The following is a 12,591-nucleotide window of genomic DNA, read 5'->3' on the forward strand; positions in this document are numbered from 1 at the left end:
ACTGCTGATTTAAAAAGGGGGTTTATAAATACATTTGATTGATTGATACTTAATGGGGATATAGCCTGGGCTATGGGCCGTGACGTTAACATGCAAAAGTGGTTAGGGAGAAACAGTCTTTTCAAAATTACAAACTTCCAAAAGGCACAACTGCCGGTCTGAAAACTGTGACAAATAACATGCTGCACAAAAGGGCATTCGATGTGGAAGTTTATTCACAAAACAAAGTAAAAATACAAAATGCATTTATTTATGGAACTGACTAAAATAATGACACAAAATATTACATTTTTGCTTACCCTTAATACCCAAGGATATGCATTAGATGTGTTGCCAGATATTTAAATGTGTGAGTGTAATTGACAACGTGTTTGCATATTGATTAAAACCAAGTTAAAATAGCATGTTAGGTTAACAGGTTGAAAATGTCAACAAACAGGAGGACATTTTCAGAAAGAGAGATTGCAGTCGCCAAGGTTTCATTTTTCGGAGTAGACCTAAATCTGTACTGGTTCTAGACCCAGGTATAATTCTATAAACAGTATGAAATATAACTGATCGGTGTGCATACTAACGTTCCAGAAAGAGTCAATGACAACAACATTTTACTGGCTTGTCTGTTCACCTCTTCCTCTCTTTATTGTACTTCAAATCCCCTCTCTTTCTGTTTCTCTCTTTCACATCCCTCTTTCTCTCTCCCTCTCTTGATTCCCATGGCAACAGCCTCGTCAAAACACATACTGATAGGACTGTTCTTCGTTGGCTCGTCCAGGTCCCTCCTCTCCCGCTCCCCTCCCCACGGTGTCTGCCACTCCCTTCTGCTTCTACCCTCGTCTTCCCTGTCCTCATTCCCCCCTGGTTCCGTCTCCCAGACTCTGCCGGGCTCGGACTTTCCTTCCATCTTCCTCTCTTTGTCATGCTGTGCTAAAGCCCTGGGAACCTTTCCCATGTCCCGGTCCCCGTCTTTCTTCACCCTGTCTTGCTGCTGCTGTCGGAGGTTCAATGCGGTCATTCGGCAGTGGTGTGGCTTGGGCGGCACTACCGGCACGGATCTTGCTAGATGCACTTTAGAGGGACTTTGTTGTTTAGCCGTGACCAGCGTTCTCCCTGGCCCCTTTTCAAAGCTAACTTCAACATCCCTTTCTTCTTTCCCTCCTTGATTGAGCTCTTGGCAGTTCATCTTGACATCTTTAAGTTCTTCCTCCCTTACTGATGGTGTTTGCTCTTTTGTCTCCTCTTCCTCCTCCCTGTCTCTCCCTGTTGATTCACCCTCCTCTGTCTCCCACTGGACCACCGGTATGCTACCCATCTGTTCATCTCCCTCCCCGTCGCTCTCTGCCAAAGCATCCCTTATTAAATCTACGTCCATCTTCTGTGTCTGCACAACGTGCTGTGCCTCTAGAGCCTGTTCCGGCATCTCATTATCAATCAAAATGTTTTCCATACTATCTTTAGCTGCCTCTTCCTCAGTCTCTCCTGTGGTATTAATTCCTTCCTCCTCTTGTTTTGTCTCTTCTTCTAAACACGTCTCATGTATTATTTCCTGCTGTTGTATCTCAGGGATCTCTCCCACTTCTTTAGTTTCTTTCGCCTCCGTGATGGATTTTCTTTCCTCAGTTTCCCCCTGTCTGTCAGTTCCATGCTCACTTTCCATTATCTCCTCCCTAGTTACTGTGCTTCGCTTCTCTTCAAACATGTACTCTTCCTCGTCTCTTCCTTCCCCTTCCTCACCTGTCATGTTTTCTACCTCTTGGAACACGTTACCTTGCTCCATCTCTACTTTCACCGCCATTCCTTTGTCCTCTGTTTCTAATACATTTCTCTTTTGTTCTTTGCCCATATCACCCTCATTCTCAACTCTCATTTCCTCTAACTCTTTTTTGTTCATTTCATTGCTATTTTCTCTCTTCTCCATCTCTGTCGGCTTCTCTCCATAACCTCTTTTCTCCCTGTCAACACTGGGTTCATGCTGCTCCGTCACACCCCAAGTTAAATCACCAGAAAGGTGTTCTGACTGATCATTCATTATGTTCTCTGTCTCTTCAGCACAAGAAACCACATGAATGGCTGTGAATAATTTGTTGTGTGGGTCTTCAGGCTTGGCTTCACTTGCTGTATCCCCATTGTAAACCTGGGAAATCATAGCCTCTTCACCACAGTGACTTTTTGAGACCTCTCCCTTGTCTCTGAGCTGCATGTGTACTCCAGTGTCCTCTCCCTGTCCATCTGCCGTGATCTGCAGGGAGGTCTTCTCACAGACCGTTAATGAAGAAGCTGGAGCAACGCCTCTCTCACTGTCATCTAATGCACCCTCCTCCTCCATGATGCTGCTGTCAACCTGGTGGGAACTTTCTTCTACCTCAGTGCTGCAAAGGGAATAGTAAGACACATCAGGTGATCTATGGTGACATGTAAAATGAAACACATTTATATTCAGCTGTTGGTCTTTACTTGGATTCACTTCATAACTCGCATCTGCTTTACCTTTCTGAGCACGGATTGGTCAGGGAGTCTTCCTGGTCCTTCTGATGGCTTCCGGTGTCCTGACCCGTATCCTCTTCCACCAGTTCCATTGCTTCAGGCCTGTTCTCTTCATCAGCCTTGCATTGCCGCAATACCTCTTCTAATGGGTCACAGCATTTTGGTGAATCAGTGTCCAAGCACCCAGGAGGTATCCTGGCCTCAGAACCCTGTGATTGGTTCATAGGAATTGGTCTGTCATAAGAGGCACTGTCCAATTGATTTGGGGGCTCAGAGGGGAGGGGCCAAATGTTTTCCAAGTCGGTCTGAGACCCACACCAGTTCTGTCTGCTGAACACCAAACTAGATGGTAGACTTTTACAGAACATATCATTGTCATCTTCTGGATCGTAATCATCATTTTCTTCGTCATATTCGTCATCCTCATCATCCTCATCTTCCGAGGAAGAGGACAGAGGAGGCAGGAATGGCCTGGACATGTAAGGCAGACTCATGGACTTGTTGGTTTGCCCATGTTGATCAAAGCTTAGAGGTCTGTGTGCGGACGTCAGTGTGTGTGTCTGGCAGCCTGTCAGCGGCGGTGTGTGTATGTCTACACATGTCTGTGTGACAGGGTCAGGTCTGTTAGGAGACTGTCCAGGGGTGCCCTGGTCCACCTCGTCATCATACTCCCCATGAGGAGGCTCCACTGAGAACTCCTGGAACATCTGGGAATAGACAGAGTGAAGAGGAGGAGTTAGCAACATGAGTAAATTCCTAATCAAACGCACAATTACATAGCTTGAGGTCACCCGCGTACACACACACACACAAACAGACACACACACCTGGCTGCCAACACTGTCCATGAGGTCCAGGAATCCAAAAGTATCCTGAAAGTCCAATGGACAGTCCTGGTCTTGTGCATCATACTCCTCCATTGGGTCTGTGGAAACAGCCTCCTGTCTGACAGATGCCATATCGGGGGCTTCCAGGGCAGTCAGCACTTTCATATCTGAATAAGAAACATCACAGATTGACACACAAGCCCTTTGAAAGTGGTTCAGTGCCAATTGTCCATCCTTCGATTTAAAAACTCACTCAAAACATTAGTGGCTCTAGAAATGAATGATCAGACATACCCATGTATTCCCCCTCTTCATCATCCACCTCCTCCTCCTTCTCCTCCTCCTCCTCCTCCTCATCATCATCAGGGGTTTCTTCATCCCCCTGACTATCTCTGGCCATCTCTTCTGATGGCTTGCACGTATTGTCCGCATTCACTTCTTCCTCTCCCTCATCTTCCTTCTCTCTCCTCTCCTCCATTGCCTCTTCATCTTTCCTCTTTTCTAGATCAGTCTCCCCAAAAGCATCCAGCTGGATGTGCCTTTCTCCGTCCTGCTCCTTGGGTCTGTCGCCCTCCCCGCCCTCTCCCTTCTCTCCGCCCTCCTGTCCTCCTCTTATCATGTTCCGGTCTGCTCCACCCCCCTGCAGCACCCCAAAGGCCAGGCCTGATGTTATGTGAAGGGGGACGGTGACCGAGAAAGGCCCGGAGATGTGGATCCCAGCCCGCCGGTCTGCTTTGCTGGACACTCCTGGGGATCTGGAAGGTGGCTGCAGGGTGTCCGTACTGTTGGCCCCGCCGCTGTATGTGTCCAGTCGGCTGTACGAGCCTTGTGTCCCCCCGCCTCCACTCACTACACTCACACTAGCCCCCTGACCCCTCCGGTAGGTCACCGCGTAGCCGCTGCCCATACCGCTACTGGATGGCCCACCTTCAGCACCCCCCTGGGGGCAGGCAGAGGGCTGGGCCAGGGGGCTCAAGGTGGTGGAAGGGGGTCGTAGTCTGGAGCCTGCGATGGTATGGTGAACAGAATAAAACTGTTGTAACTGTAAGCCTTTACTTTTACGTCTTTTAGCAGACCAGAGCGACTTACTGGAGAAATTGATCTTCTGGCTTAGCGAGTTGAGCCTGCAACATTTAAGTTGCTGGCCCAAATACTTTAGCCTCTATGTTACTTGCCACCTAATAATACTACTTCAACACAGCAATGAAAGTATTTCTTAGCATCAGCAACATGCATGCATGCATTCTTTTAATCCAGCTACGATTCTGCAAACCGATTCAACAACATACATTCTAGATAAAGAGAGGGGATATACAAGAAAGGAGCACCTTCATGCTGATAGGCCCCTGAGCTCAGGGAATCCATGCTCTTGGCTGGCCTCAAGACAGTTTTCTCTTTTTCTAAAGAAAAATCATAAAATTGTGTGATTTTAAAACGGACATGCAATATTGTTGCCATTGCAAAGCCATGCATTGTACTGAAGGATATAAACATCACTGTCTCACCAATTGTTCTAGGACAGGGTTAATCATACCTTTGGTTGAGTTCTTGTTTCTTCGTCTTGGGTCATGGAGTCTGCCTCCTAAGTTGAAGATGGACTTCCATTTCCTGCCCTTCAGAGATCCCTTTCTCCTGAAAAAGAGAATATCACTTTTGTTACTCGGCAGACAGCTTTTCTTACTTTGGAAGAAGAACTATATTCCCTAGTAATGGTCTATATATTAGCATTAGAATCCCCTAAAGCTCTAGCCACCCCAACCACTATATTGCTACTCATCATCATCAGATTAATGAGAATTTGTCCATGTCTTGGTTCTCAGGTTTACTTTACTTACTTGTCTGTGCCATCTATGATTGCATGGTAGGAGCGCATGGCTGGTGGACCATCCCCTGGGCTGATATTGCCTAACTGTAATGGCAGGGCCCGGAAGAAAGGCTCTTCTGGACTGTGTATGGAGGGAGATGGGAGCGACTTACGACGCTCTAAAGAAACACCTTTAACAGGGAGGTGAAAAAGAAAAGAAAGAGAGACGTGAGATCTGGGTGGGAGAAAACAAACAGGGTCTGACTACGTGTCCAATAACAAGCTCTCGTTTTTCGTTTGCCATTGCAAAACATTTTGCTACGGTGTGCACTAATGAACAGATGTGGCAGATGGCCGACAGAGATGAAGGGGCCAAAAACATGTACCTGAATCCGGAAACAGCTGTGGCACATGCGTGAGGATGAATTCCACCACGATTGACTGGACCCTCACCTCCATGAAGGCTGCAGTACCATTAAACCCTGACGCCTCAATGTCTTTAGATCTGCAAAACCCCTCAGAGCGTTAAGAAACAACGCTGAACCATGTACATTTATCTTTTATACCCGGTTCACATCTTTCTCTCTCGTGTAGTCACACACCTGAGAAGGTTTGGAGCCCAAACAATGGCAAGGTTTCGGGCATGCATGTTGGTGTGTGAGGAGAAGGAAGCCATTCTGACAAGATGACGCATCAGGAACTCCAGAGTCCTGGGGGAGGTGGAAAGGGCAGATATGGGGAAGTGGGTTTAATCCCATAAATTTCTTACATATGTAGATTATCTTTTTCATACATACATACATACTGTAGAAAAACAACAAAACAGTCTTCCAAATTATAAAATAGACTTTCATGTTAATGTTATGAAAACACTAGCAAATATTACTTTATTATTATGTTATATAATTGGGGTTCTCAGGTTTTTAAACCTATGACCACATTTTTATCAAATATGTGCCACCCCATTATGTAAAGACTAAAAATAAAAAAGATATATTCAACATCACAATGTAACTTAATTGAAGCTATCAAAATAAATTACTTTGATTTGTAATCATACAGTATGTGTAGTAAGGTTTAAAATGCATCAAAAAGGTCTGGGAAATCAGACACTAATTGTCTTTTATCTTCTGTGTAGGACAGAGCATCTGATTTACTGGAAACATAAAACACGTTCCTAAAGGTCCTATTTGGTTCGAGACCCATTTGTCTGAATAAAACAGTGCTTTGTTAATTACAACCACGTTTAGAGGCTACCAGATGTTACTTACATATCCTTGGTTCTGCCTTTAAAATTTATTTTCAGTTTCTCTTGTAACCTTTGAAATGAACACTGTATTTAGGAAGTCTGAGAAACGGCTAAGTGTTTAAGGTGAAGGCTTACCTGTAATGCGGAGCAGGTAACTCCTTCAGCACATCTCTGATCTTCACCAGCCTCTCCTCCTCCAGCTGAATCGCCACAGCTTCCTAGGGGCGGATGTATAATAACATCTACATGCTAGGTCTTGTTCAGTAGGAATGAAATGAAACGATGTTGTATCTACTACCTGAACACATTTTCAGAATGGCTTTCCATGTATCTGAATGACTGTCAAGTGTTGTACTAAGGCAGATACTCACAGCATATTTGTCATAGAGCTGGTATGTGAGGAGAGGATTGGGCAACTCTCTGAAGTAGGCCTTACACAGTGAGCTGACACAGTGAATGTCCTGAAGGTACACATCCTTATTGAGATCTGGGGTCCCCTCGCTGTCAAACTCACTCCTGTTCAGGGGCGAACGCATCACATTTACATGCTGTACATAACCACACACAAACCCATGTACTCAAGCAGACATGCGTTGGAGACAGGGAGCGCCTGCACATTTGTTTTTCTATGCTTGTGGGACCTTAGCTTAATGCCTGAACCTCAAACTAACCCTAATATTAATCTAAATGTTTTGCTTTACTTTAAACTTAACCTGGAAATAGCCCTTCCTTGTAAGGACTGAACTGTCAGGTTTTCTTGTTTTTGGGACCTCTGGTTCTCACATTCAGTGTATTCAGGAAAGTATTTGTACACCTTACATTTTTCCAGATTTTATTTCATTGCAGCTTTGTACTAAAATGTAATGAATAGATATTTTCTACACATAACACCCCATAATTACAATTCAAACCGATTTTTCATAAATTTTTGCAATGAAAAACTAAACAGAGATATATGTACATAAGTATTTAGGTCCTTTACTATGACACTTAAAAGTGAGCTCAGACGCATCCCGTTCTTCCTTGAGATGATCCTACCATTTGACTGGAGTCCACCTGAGGCAAATGCAACTGATTGAACGGGATTTGGAAAGGCAGACAACTGTCAACTTATGGTCCTACAGTTGAAATTGCATGTCAGAACAAAACCAAGCCATGAGGTTGAAGCAATTTGTAGAGCTCTGAGACAGGATCGTGTCGAGGCACTGATCTGGGGAAAGGTACCAAAAAATGCAGCATTGAAGGTCCCCAAGAACAACAGTGGCATCTCTGCAGCACTCCCCCCATCAGGTCTCTATGGTAGACTGGCCATATGGAAGCCACTCCTCAGCAAAAGTCACATGACAGCCTGGAGTTTGCCAAAAGGCACCTAAAGTACTCTCAGACCATGATAAACAAGATCCTTTGGATTGATGACACTAAAATGGAACTCTTTGGCCTGAAAGCCAAGTGTCACATCTGGAGGAAACCAGCCACCGTTCATCACCTGACCAATACTATCCTTGCGCTAAAGCGTGGTTGTGGGATGTTTTAAAGCATTTGGGACTGGTAGACTGAATTGAATCGTGAGAAGGATGGATGGAGCAGAATACAGACTGTTCCCAACCACTCAGGACCTCTTCCTGGGGGTGAAGGTTCACCTTCCAACAGGATGACAACCATAAGCACACAGCCAAGACAAGGCAGGAGGGGCTTTGGGACAAGTCTGTGAATGTCCTTGATTGGCCCAAATAGAGCATGAACTTGAACCTGATAGAACTGTGGAGAGACCTGAAAAGGGCTGTGTGGCAACATTCCCCATCCAACCTGATAGACCTTGTGAGGATTTGTTAAAAAGATACAGGTGTGCAAAGCTTGTAGCATCATACCCATATATAATTGACACTGTAATCGCTGCCAAATTGTGCTTCAAAATGTAACTGAGTGAAGGGTTCTGAATAGTCCCGTGAATGGGATATTTCAATGTTTTTAATAGGTCATTATGGGGTATTGTGTGTAGATTCATGAGGAAACAATTCCATGTAATCCGTTTTAGGCTGTAACATAAAACAAGGTAAATGTGAATGGATCTAAATACATTCTGAATTCACTGTATATAGTAAAACCAGGAGATCGCTTACACACACACACACACACACACTCTCTCTCTCTCACTCCTACCTACCTTAGTTTCTGTGTGTTAGATGACACCCCAGAGAGTCTGTAGATCCCATCTACAACGCCGTGCTCCTCGATAAATTCACTGCAGCTCCGCAGGACCTGGGGAACTGAGAGGGATGCAAAATGACGTTTAGGCTGACAGTCGGCGTTCTAGTCCATGGCCTCGGGGCATTTGGGACTCACCCTCCTGACAGGTGGCACCCAGGTGCTCTAACAGGTCACAGCCGAACACCTTTTCACTGTTCCCGCCTTTCCTCCGGAGTCGCCGCATCTCTTCGTCTTCTGTCTCAACCTCCTTCACATCCAGTCTTTTTTTTTTTAACCACCCCGTGGTGTGCCTTGGGTTAGCGTGCTATGCCGACCTGTGTTTTAAGGCATTGTGTTGAGTCATGCCGTCCTGCGCTGTGTTGGGTGGCTCTCTGCGAAGTAGGAAACCAGCAACGTCTTAATCTTCCCAACATGAGGACACCAGCACGATTACTTAAAATCAAACTTTGCGTCACTCGCGGACCACAGCAGATTCACTTCCCCATAATGTCTTTTGGTCACAAAACAAACAGGCCACACCCTTAATCCCAATAGTAGCGTGTCCATCCGAGTGCAGTGATCTGCGGACACCTCAAACTCAACCATGCCTAGTCTTTCTATGCTAATGGACATCTTGGCACTTCAAACCACAACTCTGACTGTTTTCGGTGGCCTGTAGAGGCCTCTTCTCCCTGCTTGTCGCAGCCATTGTGGCCCTCTCAATGCAGCGGAAGTCTTTTGAACTGTACATCGTTGTGACTGCAGGCCTGTCGTAGAACATGAAGCTTCGGTGCCTGACCCCACCTCTCCATCCCCTTGACCCTTACTATCCTACCCCTAACATATGGTCAGTCACTGATAATCCTATTACATTTTGTGGGTAAGTTATTGGTAAAAAGAATAAGAAAGAAAGTTAAGATGGTTCTTACCTTCACACTGCACCGGCACAACCAAGAAGCAGCTTGTGATGACGCAAGAAACCACTAAACTTCCCCTGTTGACTTCCTGAGTCTCTATCGCATTTCTTTCTGTGTATCTCCCCCATTATCAACGCCTCTGTTGATTGGCATATCAAAAAAACGTTATTGAAACAACCAATCATGACCTTAACTTATTTAGCCCCCTACAGTATTTAATGGTCTTTAATTCAGGTGACGGGTTTTATTCAGTACCCTTATATTGTATCAGTTTAGACAACAGTTAGAGTAAAAGTAGTTTCCAGATGTGAAATGTAAAGCTGCATGAACATGTATTGCCTATTATACTGAAACAAATGTTTAATTGCCTTGACTTAATGCCATAAATCATCACATATACAAAACTCCAGAATAAAACAGTCTCAGTTTAGTTCTTAACATAAGCTGACATGATACTGTCCCTTGTGGTAAGAAGTGACATTCCAGACAGACAACAACACATATTTCATGGACAGCCTACATAAACAAAAATGGCACAATCTGACCAAATTCTGCATTTTTAGTCTGGGTTAACCAAGAACTCAAATCTTTGAGACACTACCAAGACAACTACATGGTGCTTATATATTACAGACTGCCTATATGTTACTGACAAGTAAAGATTGACTCTTTCATTAAATATTTTTTATTGAATAGGTCACAAGTTTTTTTATCATTTTGTTATAGAAACACAAGTTTAAGAGATGTAAATAAATATCTTATTAAGATTAAGGAAAGGGCCATATACAGTCAAAGAAAACAATTTTGTAAATCAAACACGAGTAGAAGTGTCTCAAAATAGCATCTGTACAACGTTCTACTGAAAACTCATTCAATCACATCCTTATTTGTTCCACCTGGTCTGAGACAACATTAAACCAGAGTGTGGATCCCCAGGGTATGCGGGTACAACATACTGAGACACCGGACTCTCCCCTACGTGAGTTCTCTGATGTGACTTCATGCTGGAGCGCTGAGTAAAGCATTTCCCACACTGTGTGCACTCGTAGGGCTTCTCCCCACTGTGGACCACAGCATGTCTGATCAGGTTGCACTGCTTGGTGAAACTCCGGCCACACTGTTCGCACGTGTACGGCTTCTCCCCGGTGTGACTCCGGAGGTGTTCTTTGAGCTGACTGAAGCGCTGGAAGCTCTTCCCGCAGAACGTGCAGCTGAAGCGCCTGTCCGTGGTTCCCCCCGACCTCCACTGCGTCCTCATCCTCTTCACCATGTTGAAACTGCTGCGACTCAGGCTGTACCCAGAGAAGGTGGAGGTGGTGGCCATGTTCGACCCGGTCACGCACTCACTCAATCTCACGGTTGCTTCTGAAGCCCTGTATTGATGCTGCCTTGGCTGCAAAGCTAAACTAGTGTCGTTACTGGCATTCAGCCTCTCGCCGGTTTGTCCCGCATGCAGTGTTTGCCTAGTGTCCTCAGACGCCGTCTTGACGTGTCTTTTCATGTGCGCCGCTGCACTGAACATGCTAGCATTTTGTTTCCCTATGGAAGAGGTCACGGGTGGCCCTGCCTCATCTGCCACAGTAGAAACAGAAGGCAGGCCACTGTGAGATGGGAAAAGTGAGATATTCTGAGAGTACTCTTCAGTCGCGTGAAAGGAGAAATCTGGGTGGCCGTGAGGGTCACTGTCTCTTCCTGGATCCACGGAGGTCCACAGCTGCCCATTAGCCTCATCCATGACAAAGTGGTCAGGCCCTGACAGGCTTGCGGTGTGATCCAGGTCCTCCTCTCTCTCATCCTTCACCATCACTAACTCGAGAGAGTCCTCATCCTGGTCTGGCTGGTGCTGCTCTGTGGTGAACACCTTAGCGTTCTCTGTAGACACAAGCTGGGATGGGGCTGGTTCCTCGGGATCATCAGCACGGGGGTAATGCCCCACCATCTCTCCGGTAGATATGTTGGGTTGTGTGTTGAAGTCTTTATCACATTGACGTTGCTCAAAGGACGGTGGTTGGCCAGCCTTGGAACTAGACTCTGTGGATTTAGACACGTACATGAAACAAGCATTATAAATAATCTGTAAAAGTTGCACACCATGACTGTTTCAAAACCAACAGTAACACTATATGAATGAACATAAAACATCTAACACCAATAGAGCAGTTTGTCATCAGGATCACCCTGAATGACCACACCTACCATCTGCAGTGATCCTGAGCTCTTCCTGAGGGTCAGTCCACATGTCTTCTGCGGTCTCCTCATCTTTTATCAGTATGGGCTCGGACTCCACTCTCTGCTCCGCATCTGAAGGCTTCAACAAAAGGAGGTTACTTCTCTGGACACACACAATGTCAATCACACAAAGGCAGTGAACTCACCAACTATACCTAGAACTGAATTGATCAAGTGGTCAGGTCTCGAATTGTAAAAGATGGCATGTCAAACCTGGGGCTCGGAGTCCTCTTCAACAGCCATCTCGTCGTCCCTCCACTGTGCACGACTCTTCTGCTTGTTTAAAACAATCTTGATTGGATATGCAGACCTCTCTGATGCCATGGGGTAAAAAACTGAAAACAAATTATGGTAGCATATTCAGTATATACAACATTAGGGCTGTATAACAAGTGTTTTTCTTGCGTTATTCCACTGTGCAACCAAATCATCATTAACACATCTACCTTTTCTCCTGACTCGTCCTCGTGTCTTCTTCATCTCGCTCTCCATCATTTGACACTTCCTTTTCAGAACATCAATATCTCGCTGGCTTTGGGTCATTTCCAAACGTATAACTGCACAGCTATCATCTACACGTCTGTTTATTTCTGCTACAGCTGCTTTGGCCAATACCTCCATAATGGACACCAACTGTGCTTGAAAATTGCAGCTGGCCATCTTCTCCAGCTCAAAAAACAAATTGTTATTCTCTTTGAAAGGTAACTAAGCAACAATTTACAAGTGAAGTAAATAAACAATTTCCAATCTAATATGCGAATAGCAATCCGTAGATGTTGATAAATAGCAACAATATCTCAAGTGAGAATTGCGTGCGCAATCACTTCCGCTCAACTCATGACGTCAGTATTCATTACCGTAAACTTTTGACTTTAACAGCCTTCAAATGTGTAGAAT

The 12,591-nt window shown here is 45.1% G+C and overlaps 2 protein-coding genes across 2 annotated transcripts; both read right to left on the minus strand.

The window, feature by feature from the left end:
* Window positions 1-198: 198 nt before the first annotated feature.
* Window positions 199-9,559, minus strand: si:dkeyp-68b7.12. Its single transcript, XM_010889907.2, has 14 exons — window positions 9,478-9,559; window positions 8,705-8,940; window positions 8,526-8,628; window positions 6,733-6,877; window positions 6,497-6,579; window positions 5,715-5,822; window positions 5,499-5,617; window positions 5,144-5,303; window positions 4,843-4,940; window positions 4,637-4,708; window positions 3,603-4,313; window positions 3,309-3,475; window positions 2,485-3,188; window positions 199-2,366 (listed from the first exon to the last, which is right to left on the minus strand). Exons 2-14 carry the CDS (start codon window positions 8,790-8,792, stop codon window positions 638-640), a joined length of 4,287 nt encoding a protein of 1,428 aa, XP_010888209.2. The 5' UTR covers window positions 8,793-8,940; window positions 9,478-9,559; the 3' UTR covers window positions 199-637.
* Window positions 9,560-9,759: 200 nt separating this feature from the next.
* si:ch211-155e24.3 (uncharacterized protein LOC100150696 homolog) lies at window positions 9,760-12,530 on the minus strand. The gene is made up of 4 exons (XM_010889894.4): window positions 12,141-12,530; window positions 11,908-12,029; window positions 11,662-11,773; window positions 9,760-11,496 (listed from the first exon to the last, which is right to left on the minus strand). The coding sequence occupies exons 1-4, from the start codon at window positions 12,352-12,354 to the stop codon at window positions 10,349-10,351; spliced, it is 1,596 nt and encodes a 531-aa protein (XP_010888196.2). The 5' UTR covers window positions 12,355-12,530; the 3' UTR covers window positions 9,760-10,348.
* Between the last annotated feature and the right edge of the window lie 61 nt (window positions 12,531-12,591).

Source organism: Esox lucius, chromosome 3 (genome assembly GCF_011004845.1).
Source record: "Esox lucius isolate fEsoLuc1 chromosome 3, fEsoLuc1.pri, whole genome shotgun sequence".
Lineage (NCBI taxonomy): Eukaryota > Metazoa > Chordata > Actinopteri > Esociformes > Esocidae > Esox > Esox lucius.